Genomic DNA, 12,500 nt, shown 5'->3' with positions numbered 1-12,500 from the left:
ATCACATCTTTTCAAAAAAAAACAAAAAACTTTTTATCTATTTCATAACTCCAGTTGTAAGACGTGACGGTGACGGAGCCCGAGTTTGGTAGACAAAAAAAAAAATTGGTGAAAATGGAGAAAAAAGATTTTTTGACAAGAAACTTTTTAATGAGAAAAATATTTTGATAAGAAAAAAAAAACTATTTCTGTGAGCAAAACATGGTGAATTTTTTATAAATGAAAAAAGAAATTGTTTTATAAGAGAAAAAAGGTTTTTGATACCAAAAACTTTTTTGATGAGATTATTTTAAAAACTTTTATGAGAATTTTCTTTTTTTTATATTTAAAATTATCCTTTTATAAGAATTCTAAAAGAAACATTTGAGTTTTTTTTTATGAATTTAGATTAGAGAAAAAAAATATCTTGTATTTTCAAAAGCGTCTTGCTAACCCACTTCCAACTGATCTCCATTACTTTTCAATTCATTTGACAAAACATGATGAATATCTGATCACAAACCACTAGAATATGGGAATATTTTCTCTGTAAAAAAGTTCTTCCTCAGTATTTTTGTCTTGTTTTTTCAGAGCAAATGACTAGATATTCTTAAATCAAAATACATTTAATGGAGATGCCAAATTACAGAAGTCTTGTTTTATGAGAAACTGATCAAAATGAACAGTTTATGACTAAAACAAGAACAAATATCTGTCTATGGGCTCAGAAAAACCAACTTAATTCAAGAAGATAAGTTTTCATTCCCCACTGACAGATATTTGTGACTTGTGTTTGCAAAATGAGTCGCATTGAGCAAATCTTCAGAAATGAGTTATTTTCATTAAAGGCCCTTCAGACTGAATATGATTAGCTGGAATCAGATGAAAATGACTGAGCTTCACGTGTTTGATGTTGATGGAGTCACTGATGTAGAGTTAAGTGGATCTAACTTAATAAAACTTAATAAACTAATAAAAGTATATTAAAGTGCTTATTTTACCACTTCCCCCACCTAACCACAAGGGGGCAACGTCACATCATGTGTCCTATAAAATCCATTACCACTACATCCCCCTTTCTAAGATCAGTAGTACTGATATATAACTCAAGATTAAACTAACTATATCAAAAGTTAACGGTTCCTAGTTCAAGCTGTTGCACTATGCAGATTTAACCACAAAGTCCTTCAGGTACCCTGGAGGTCGTCTCTCTCTTGCAGGGTAACGTGCCAGAGGCTCAGGACTACATGGTTGAACTGGGCCCTGCTCTGCATGCTCTGGCCTCACTGGCTGACCAGTAGATTGCTCTGGCTCTGGTACGATGGTCTGCGCCACTGGCGTAGAGACAAGGTGGTTTCGGTTTCGGCGCAGGTTTCCTCTGGGAGTGTCAATGATGTATGACCTTGGAGCTTCCGCCTGTCTTATCACTGTCCCCTTCTCCACTGTCCTTTACCCAGACTTGGTCACCTGGAGTCAGTTTTGTGAGCTGTTGAGCTCTGTGTCTTTTGTTGAAGTTCCAACTCAATCTCAGTCTCTTTTTCTGTTCCTCCTCTTTGAGTTTGGTTATGTCAGTCCAGCCTGGGTCGAGAGATGACAGAGTGACCAGAACTGTTGTTCTGAGCTGCCTGTCCATCGACAGCTGTGCTGGACTGTACCCGTTAGCGAGTGGTGTGGCTCTGTAAGCCATGAGTGCCAGATATGGGTCTTTCTCTTTCTGGAGGAGGCCTTTAACTGTCCGCACAGCTCGCTCTGCCTCTCCATTGCTCTGAGCGTATCTGGGGCTGGACGTTGTGTGTGTGAACCCCCACTGTTTTGCGAACTGAGTGAAGCATTCAGATGAGAACTGGGGTCCATTATCTGTCATGACCTCGGACGGTATGCCATGCCTGGCGAAGATAGACTTGCAATGTTCCACTACTGCTAATGAAGTTGTAGATGTGAGTTTAGCTACCTCAATGAAACGGGAAAAGTAGTCTACCACTAATAGATACTGGTTATCGTTCCACTGAAACAAGTCAGCACCCACCTTTGCCCATGGTCTATCAGGGAATTCTGTAGGCAGCAGTGACTCTTTGGGGTTGATTCTTTCTTTTGCACATATTTCGCAGCCCTCGACCACTTTCTGAAGCTGTGTACACAGTCCCGGCCACCAGACAGATTGCTTGGCTCTTTCACGACACTTTGCTATGCCTTGGTGTCCTGCGTGCAGTTTCTGAAGGATGTCTGTCTGTAGCAGCTTGGGAATAACTAGTTTACATCCTTTCAGTAATAAGCCGTTCTCCACTGATAGCTCTTCCGTGACATGTGTGTATGGTAGGTAAGCTCTGTCTATTGCGGATCTGTCTGGCCAGCCCTCAGTACAGTACCTTTTCACTTGCCTCAGAATTTCATCACAATCTTGATGTTCCCTTATTTCTTGTAGCCTCTTTTCCGTAGCTGGGAGGGTTGACATGATCATGTTTACATACAGGTTGACTTCCTCTTCCTGCTCCGGCTGCCCTCTGTCTCGCAACGGTGCCCTTGATAGCACGTCCGCCGTGGCCAACTTCTTGCTGGCTACATGGGAGATGGAGAAACTGAAAGCCATCAGTCTCATTCGGAGTCTTTGAATGCGCGGCGGGAGCTCATCCAGGCTCCTGGAGCCTAGTAATGGGACCAGAGGCTTGTGGTCCATTTCAATGTGGAATGTGATGCCCACCAGGAAGTCTGAGAAACGATTGCACGCCCATGTGATTGCCAAGGCCTCTTTCTCAATCTGTGCGTACCTTTTCTCAGTGTCTGTGAGTGCTCTGGAGCTATACGCGACTGGCTTGAGGTGTCCATCCTCCTGTCTCTGGAGTAGCACAGCTCCCAGTCCAAATGATGACGCATCAGCTGAGACGACAGTCTCCCCTTTTGCGTTGTAGATCGCCAGCCCAGGTGGCGTGCTCAGATCCTCTTTAATGCTGTTGAATGCTCTTTGTTGATCATGCCCCCACTGAAACACGTTTTGCTTCTTTAAGAGGTCCCGGAGTGGCTGTGTCTTTTCTGCCAGATGTGGTAAATACTTTCCCAGGTGATTCACCATTCTGAGGAATCGTCTCACTCCGCTCGCATCCTCAGGCTCCTCCATCGTCGGTCACTGCCCTCACTTTGTTAGGATCTGCTCTCACGCCGGCTGCATCTATGATCTGTCCGAGAAATTTGACATGCCCTTTTGACAGTCGTGTGTCGTGCTGGGTCTGTGTGTCTCTGTACACGAGCACGTCGTCCATTTGGCACAGGATGCCATCGAGTCCCTCCAGTATCTGAGGCATTCTCTTCTGGTAGTGTTCAGGTGTTGAGGATATGCTGAAGCAGAGGCGGTTAAAGCAAAACCTCCCAAAGGGAGTGAGGAACGTTGTGAGGAGAGCGGATTCCTTATAATAATAATAATAATAATAATAATAATAATTCATTACATTTATATAGCGCTTTTCTAGGCACTCAAAGCGCTTACATTGTCAGGGGGTATCTCCTCATCCAGCACCAGTGTGCAGCATCCACCTGGATGATGCGACGGCAGCCATAGTGTGCCAGAACACACACACACACACACACACACACACACCGCACACACACACACACACCGCACACACACACCGCACACACACACCGCACACACACACCGCACACACACACACACACACACCGCACACACACACACACACTCACAGGTGGAGAGGAGACAGAGTGATGAAGTCAATCAGCAGATATGGGGATTGTTAGGAGGTCATGATGGTCCGAGGCCAATGGGCGAATTTAGCCAGGATGCCGAGGTCACACCTCTACTCTTTTCAAAAGACATCCTGGGATTTTTACTGACCACAGAGATTCAGGACCTCGGTTTAACGTCTCTTCCGAAGGACGGTGCTTGTTGACAGTATAGTGTCCCCATCACTACACTGGGGGACTAGGACCCACACAGACCACAGGGTGAGCGCCCCCTGCTGGCCTCACTAGCACCTCTTCCAGCAGCAACCTAGTTTTCTCAGGAGGTCTCCCATCCAGGTACTGACCAGCTCAACCCTGCTCAGCTTCAGTGGGAAACCGGTCTTGGGCTCCAGGGTGATATGGCTGCCGACTTGCAAGGGGAATTTGCCAAAACCCTGAGTTTGCATCAATTTTTGAGAATACTTTGGCACCCTCTAGCTGTCCAAGTGTGTGTTCGACTGACGGGAGCATATGTCTCTCCCTCTTAACTGACTCATTCAATTTGGTGAAATCCATGCAAATGCACACCTCATCTTTGCCTGGTTTTGGGACAGTGACCATACCGGCGCACCAGTCTGTGGGTTGTTCAACCCTTGAGATTACCCACATCTCTTCCATGCGCATGAGTTCTTTTTTTACTTTAGACATGAGAGGTAGCGGGATTCGTCGTGGGGTTGATATGGAGAATGGTTTGGCGTCTGCTTTAAGCTCTATCTTGTATTCACCCTCCATCTTGCCTAGCCCTTTGAACAGTGTGGGGAACTGCTCCTTGACTCTCTCGACTGAATCCAGTGCCACTGTGTCTACTCTAGCCACTAGCCCTAATGCCTATAAAGCTGGACGTGCCAGTAGGCTAAACTTCAGACCCGGGACTACATACACTTCCTGTGTGGTGCTTTTACTGTCTGTTCCTATGGTGGCTGTGAATTTCCCCTTCACCGTGATGGGTGTCAGACTTGGACCCTGCAGCACTTTCTTTGCTCTCTCTAGCTCCGGAAACTGCCCTTTCTGAAATACATCTTCAGATAGCACGGTTACATCTGCCCCTTTATCTATTTTGAATACAGCTGTGTGCTCATTCACTTTAAGGTTGATTAACCATGGTTCACCATCTGAACTGACTGTGCCTAGGAAAGCTATTTCCTCCTCTTCTGACTCTGCTGTGTTAACTTCATTAAGAGCCCCTGACCTGCACACTTTTGCGTAGTGACCCTTTTTCTGACACTGGTTACATGCTACTTCTCTAGCTGGGCACTGATTTTTACTGTGTGCTGGCGTTCTACCACACCACATGCATCGTGTCTGGTTACCTGGCTGTGTCTGATAACTGCTTTTATCATTTGTTCCAGCCTGCATTTTCTGCAGTCTTCCTTTGCTTTTGTCAAATTTATGTTTTGTTTGAATGCTGTCCACGTCTGTGGCCTCTGCCTTAAAGTTACTCTTCAACAGATTCTGTTGTTTTCTCACACTTTTGCTCTGACGCACGCGCTTCACCGCTCTCTCCAGCGTTAGCTCCGAGTCCAGCTGCAGTTGCTCCGACAGCTTTTCATCGCGTAAGCCTACAACAAGTCTGTCACGGACCATTTCGTTGTGCAGCTGTCCATAGCCGCAGTGCTCTGACAAGCAGTGGAGTGCAGTGATAAAACTGTCCACAGTCTCTCCTTGTCCCTGCTGTCTCTGGTTGAATTTGGCTCGCTCAAAAATAACATTTCTCCTCACCACGAAATGTCCCTCTAACTTCTCTTTGACAGTGTTGTACACGCTTGCCTCCTCCTCCGTCATACGAAGTGAAGTCACGATATCTTCCGCCTCGTCCCCCATAGTATAGACTAAAGTGTTCACCTGGTTTTCCTCCGGCTGTAGCTCTAGACCCGATGCAATCCGGAATCTTTCAAACCTTCGAATCCACTTGGGCCAATCATCTGGCTTTGTGAAATCAAACTTAGGTGGTGGGGGAATCTGGAATGTCTCCATTTTCTTTCCTTCTCGTCCGCCGCGAATGTAAACTAAGAGCAATGTTAGTTTTGCAAGCTAGCTAAACTTCAGACTTACAAACTAAAGTTAATGTGAGTTCTCTCCAGTTAGATCGGCAAATCCACATCTCATGTTTACCTGACTCGAGAAACTGAAGTCTTCTTACACCATGTAGAGTTAAGTGGATCTAACTTAACTAATAAACACAGAGACACAAGTCCAACTTGTGCTCTCTAAGCATAAATTTATTAAAGTGCTTATTTTACCACTTCCCCCACCTAACCACAAGGGGGCAACGTCACATCATGTGTCCTATAAAATCCATTACCACTACAACTGAAGTCAATCCTGAGAAGAATCAAGCTCAAGATTCCTGAAGCTAAAACACTTTTCCTCCAGTTCTTTTCTCAATATTAATATTCACAATATAGCTATTTTATATTATCTTTAAGAACAGATGCAAAAAAAAAAATTAAGGATGCTCAGATATTTGAGCAACAAAAATACTGAGGAGATATAAATTTTTGTAGTCCATGCAACATTTATTGGCGTGACAAACAGCTGGTGATCATCAGTGTGTTCTTCCTCTCTGCAGAGTTGACTCATGTGAGTTATTTGACTGAGAATGCAGTCCATGTGAGGTTCGTACCTAAACACTTGGTCTCTCCTGCTGCGTACACAGACGCCGCTCGGGGTTTATTAGTGACCAGCGCCAGCTCACCGAAATACTGGCCCCTGGAGCAGCGCGCCACCTCCACCTCCTCCTGTGACCTCTGACCCGCCTGAGTCTGCAGACATGCCAGCATCAGATCACGCTAATCACACGCCACACACTCATGCTACACACGCCACATGAGCGACACACTCTTACTTTGCTTCGGATCAAGATCCTGACTTCCCCAGACTCCACGATGTAGAAGCAGTCGGCCGAATCTCCCTGAGAACACACACACACACACACACACACAGAGACACACAAACACACACAGAGACACACAAACACACACACAGAGACACACAAACACACACACAGAGACACACAAACACACACACAGAGACACACAAACACACACACAGAGACACACACACAGAGACACACAAACACACACACAGAGACACACAAACACACACACAGAGACACACACACAGAGACACACAAACACACACACAGAGACACACAAACACACACAGAGACACACAAACACACACAGAGACACACAAACACACACAGAGACACACAAACACACACAGAGACACACAAACACACACACAGAGACACACACACAGAGACACACAAACGCACACACAGAGACATACACACACATACACATACACACAAACACACACAGAGACACACAAACACACACAGAGACACACACAGAGACACACAAACGCACACAGAGACACACAAACACACACAGAGACACACAAACACACACACAGAGACACACAAACACACACACACAGAGACACACAAACACACACACACACAGAGACACACACAGAGACACACACAAACACACACACACACACACACAGAGACACACAAACACACACACAGACACACACATACACACAAACACACACAGAGACACACAAACACACACAGAGACACACAAACGCACACAGAGACACACAAACACACACACAGAGACACACACAGAGACACACAAACACACACACAAACACACAGAGACACACAAACACACACACAGAGACACACACAGAGACACACAAACACACACACAAACACACACACAGAGACACACAAACACACACACACAGAGACACACAAACACACACACAGAGACACACAAACACACACACACAGAGACACATAAACGCACACAGAGACACACACACACACACAGAGAGACACACACACGCACAGAGACACACACACACAGAGACACACAGACACACACACGCACAGAGACACACACACACAGAGACACACACACACACACAGGTCAGATGTGAACCATGATGACGTCACGAGGAGATTAACCACACACACACACACATTTGATTATTTTATTTGGAATGACAAATACTAATTAGAACAACAGAATCCAAATATTCACAAAGAGCCTATTATGTTTCACCTGACAATAAAGACAATGCAAGTTGCAACCACATTCAGAGAGTAGGCTATGGATAAAGGTGACATTGTCTTCTCCAAACATGCAGACTGCCTATGATTGCTGACACAGAACAATATCTGGCTGTTTGCTTAGAGCTCTTTTTACTCAGTCCAGCAATCTGCAAGCCTCTGACACATAATCACACACACACACACACACACACACCTGGCGTATGATCTGCTCTCCGTCACTGAACGTCTTCATCCCAACCACATCAACGATCTTCATGCGCTCTGTTACCTGAGACACACAGAGACACACAGAGAGACATAACTAAGGCTGTTGATTTAATGATTAATTATGGATAAAAGAAGACGTTCCAATTATAAGTGTATTTGAACAAATCAGTTCAATGAATAATTCAACGACTCACTCATTAAAACAGCCACTTGTCGCCACCTACGACACTTTTAATTCATTTTAAGTCATTTCATATTCTGAATCTTATTTTAATAGTATTTGCATTGTTATATTGTATATTTTGTTCTCGTCGTTTCTTATTTTAGTTGTAAACAATCAAGCCAATGAAGCAACTGAACTCTGAACTGAGAAACGCACCTGCAGTGACTTCAGCAGCGGGACGCTCTCGATGAAACTCTCGTACATCTTCCTCTTCTTTGCGTTATTTTTCACGATGAGTCTGTGGAAAGTGGATCTGTCCTGAAGACCATGAAAATCATCATCACTTAATAATGTGCCATTCTTATATCTATCACAATCACAAATTGGAATATTTAGAGCAAAATAAAATGTTTAATGCTTTTAAAGAAAAAAATGAAATTAATTTTAAAATGTATGTCTAAAAAATATATAAAACCATTGCTAAAAATATATATTTGTATCAAACATATTTACAGAAATATATCTTGAAACATATGTTTTTTGTTTTCTGTATGGGATCTCTCACAAATAAATACATTTTGTGGCAGAAACAAGCTTCCATACAAAACTGCCCCAGTTCAATTAAATTAAATCTATTAAACCTATAGCGATGAAAGTGAAATGTACTTTTTGATGGACTCCATGAATCACTATTAATGATGAGACGAGAGCAGTGCATGATGGGATGCTCACCAGTGCCCACAGCGCCCCCTCCTGAGTGGCTCTGATGCTGGCGGCGCGCGGCGTGTTGTACATGAGGGCCAGCTCACCAAAACTGCCTTTATTATCATAGCACCCCACACAGCGGCTCACGCCGTCCTTCTGAATCAGGATATCAAACACACCCCTGCAGACGGAGACAGACGGTTCATCAGCCGCTCCTCACCTCAGACACAGCACACGCTTCACTCTCACCTCTCAATGACGTAGAAATTATCACCATCGTCTCCCTGATTGATGATGCACTCGTTTGGTTTGACCAGCACCTCGAACATGCTGTCTAACACCTCAGCGAACTGATCCTGAGTCAGACAGAGAGTCAGTCTTAAACAGTGTTCAGCTCTTTAATCAACTCTTAAAGCAGCACAATGTCATCAGCAAATCTCAGATTGGCTTCCTCCCTAAACATCGAAGCACTGACCATATTCACACACTACACATGCTAATAAATGAACATGTACACCAGAAGAAAGAGGGGAAATATTTGCATGCTTTATAGATTTTAAGAAGGCTTTTGACTCCATCTGGCATAATGGACTGTTTTATAAAATCATTCAAAGTGGCATAGGAGGTAAAATATATGATTTAATTAAAAACATGTATAACCAAAATAAATGTGCAGTAAACATTGTCCAGCAAAGGACAGAGTATTTTCCTCAACAGCGAGGAGTGAGAGCTTATTTAACAGATATATCAGTGAACTGGCAGATCTACTGGAGCAGTCGAACCGTCCAGGACTACAATTACACCACACAGAGGTCAAATACTTACTGTATGCAGACGACTTACTAACTCTGTCTAAAACACCAGGTCTTCAGAACAACCTCCACATTTTAACTAAATACTGCCAGGATTGGGCCTTAGACGTCAACATCCCAAAAACTAAGATTATGATATTTCAGAAAAAGCCCAGAAATCTAGAACATAAGCATTTATTCACTTTAAACAACACCACACTTCAACACACTTTACACTATACTTATCTTGGTCTGGTTTTAACTCCCACTGGAAATTTCAAATTGGCGATTAAAACATTACTTATAAAAGTAATGCACGCTATACGCATGAAAGTATTTAAAAGAAACATCCCCATCAGAATCTGGACAGAGATCTGTGATCGTGTGATTCGGCCCATTGCCCTGTGTGGAAGCTGATCTGGGGTCAGCGAGTAACTCCAGCCATAAGGACTGGAACAAACAGCCTTTAGAAGCTGTGCATGTGCAGTTCTGCAGAAGCATCCTTCACCTGCACAGAAACACTCCTAATAACACCCGTCTCCCCCTAAACATCATCATTAAAAAAGAGTTTTAAAGTTCTGGATCCACTTCAACTCTAGTCCGGAAGATTCTCTTCATTATAAAGCACTAAAAACACATATGGAGTTTAATGTATTTTTAATGGAGACATTGCAGTGTGCATCAGTTGTTGATAATGCTATCAGTGAAGTCTTTCAGTTGGGATTAAAAAAAAAAAAACATACTGCAGATTCTGCTTTACTGAGAGTTTTTAACTATATTTTTATGGCAACTGAAGTGAAATGTAAAAACGTTTTAATGGATTCAATTTAATCATTATTAATAATGAGACAAGAGCAGTGCATGATGGGAACTGACTCTGGTGTTATGACTCTACATTTGCTTTTAGGTCTTACAGTGGTGTTTGATACAGCCAACCATCATGGATAGAAACGAGGTCTGTATTCGAGGTTATGCCTTTAATTGGATTAAGTCTTATTTCTCTCTTCAAATGGGTGAAGGTATGTCAACATCAGCACCTTTATCTTGTGGTATTCCACATGGATCTATTCTAGCACCAGCCTTTTTTTCACTTTATATGCTCCCATTAGGTCAGACCTTGAGTAAATTTGGGGTGTCATTTCACTTTTACGCTGACGATACCCAGTTGTATCTCCCTCTGATGCCAACTGCTTCCATCGCTGTAGAAAGGTTGGTGGAATGTCTTGGTGAGATTAAGGTATGGATGTCTGCTAATATGCTATGTTTAAATGAATCAAAAACTGAACGGACACATCAATTAAAAAACTTAGGTAAAGTTTGTGATAGTGCACTGAAATTTGATAAACAAATAAATGAAACTGTCAAAATTAGTTTTTTGTCTCATGTACAGCACTGTGAGTGAACATTGAATATTGAACGTGGAACAGACAGACAGACACAGACACACACACACGCACAGAGAGGGAGAGTCAGACAGACAGACAGACAGACAGACAGACAGACAGACAGACAGACACACACACGTCTATATGAACCTGCTCGAGGGTTTTGAACAGCAGTATGTCCCTGCAGGCCTCCTGTAGACGCTGACGCTGCTCATTAGTTTTGGGGTGAACGACCCTCGACTCGCTACCCTCGTCTTCATCTTCATCAGGGTTATACGGCTCAGCACACACTGGAGGAACACACACTCACACTCACATGACAGGAAACACTAACACCAGACGGCAGCTCCAGAGAATCAGTAACTAAAACCATAAAAACATTTACATTCATTTAAATGAACTGAAATAATTTTTATTTTAGTTTCCAAAGCAACATTCCTCATTTTAATTTAGATTAACTTGATGTACTAAAATAACTAAAACTGAATTAAAAACTTTGACATACTTTCTAAAAACAAATAAAAATTAATAAAAAAATAAAATCAACTAAATTATTAAAGATGTTACTAAAATTAAAATTAATTCATAAAAATAAAAACAAATTATACAACTACACTATTAAATATTAATAAAAACTAAAATAATATTCAGACAAAACACTTTACCTGATACACGTCTGTTGCATTTACTGGGTGGAGGACCTATAGATTGACATAAATACAGATAGATAGATAGATAGATAGATAGATAGATAGATAGATAGATAGATAGATAGATAGATAGATAGATAGATAGATAGATAGATCGATCGATCAATAGACAAAAAAGATAGACAATAGATAGATACAGACATATAGACAGACAGAAAATAGACAGACAGACAATAAACAGATAGACAGATAGAAAATAGACAGAATGACAGACAGACAGACAGAAAGAGACAGACAGAAAATAGACAAACAGACAGATAGATAGTAGATAGATAGATGGATGAACAGACAGATAGACAGACAGACAATAGACAGATAGACAGACAGACAACAGACAGATAATAGATAGATAGAAAATAGACGGACAGACAATAGACAGACAGATAGAAAATAGACAGATAGACAGACAATAGATGGACAGACAGAGAGAGAGATAGATAGATAGATAGATAGATAGATAGATAGATACAGACAGACAGAAAATAGACAGACAGATAGAAAATAGACAGATAGACAGATAGATAGAAAATAGACAGACAGACAATAGACAGACAGATAGAAAATAGACAGATAGACAGACAATAGATGGACAGACAGAGAGAGAGAGAGATAGATAGATAGATAGATAGATAGATAGATAGATAGATAGATAGATAGATAGATAGATAGATAGATAGATAGATAGATAGATAGATAGATAGATAGATAGATAGATAGATAGATAGATAGATAGATAGA

The 12,500-nt window shown here is 42.1% G+C and overlaps 1 protein-coding gene across 1 annotated transcript in view; it reads right to left on the bottom strand.

Moving 5' to 3' along the window:
* prkar2ab (protein kinase, cAMP-dependent, regulatory, type II, alpha, B) overlaps nucleotides 1-12,500 on the bottom strand; it is an 18,243-nt gene that overhangs the window by 383 nt on the left and 5,360 nt on the right. The window contains exons 2-9 of the mRNA XM_059543635.1: nucleotides 11,718-11,753; nucleotides 11,203-11,342; nucleotides 9,126-9,232; nucleotides 8,904-9,057; nucleotides 8,388-8,489; nucleotides 7,995-8,069; nucleotides 6,557-6,622; nucleotides 6,335-6,473 (exon numbers count right to left, since the gene is read on the bottom strand). Of these exons, the coding sequence (XP_059399618.1) occupies nucleotides 6,335-6,473; nucleotides 6,557-6,622; nucleotides 7,995-8,069; nucleotides 8,388-8,489; nucleotides 8,904-9,057; nucleotides 9,126-9,232; nucleotides 11,203-11,342; nucleotides 11,718-11,753 (819 nt within the window). The remainder of the gene's footprint in view (nucleotides 1-6,334; nucleotides 6,474-6,556; nucleotides 6,623-7,994; nucleotides 8,070-8,387; nucleotides 8,490-8,903; nucleotides 9,058-9,125; nucleotides 9,233-11,202; nucleotides 11,343-11,717; nucleotides 11,754-12,500) is intronic.

The sequence above is a fragment of the Carassius carassius genome, chromosome 48 (assembly GCF_963082965.1).
Source record: "Carassius carassius chromosome 48, fCarCar2.1, whole genome shotgun sequence".
Lineage (NCBI taxonomy): Eukaryota > Metazoa > Chordata > Actinopteri > Cypriniformes > Cyprinidae > Carassius > Carassius carassius.
Note: the sequence above shows the minus strand (reverse complement) of the source record. Positions and strands in the feature narration are given on the sequence as shown.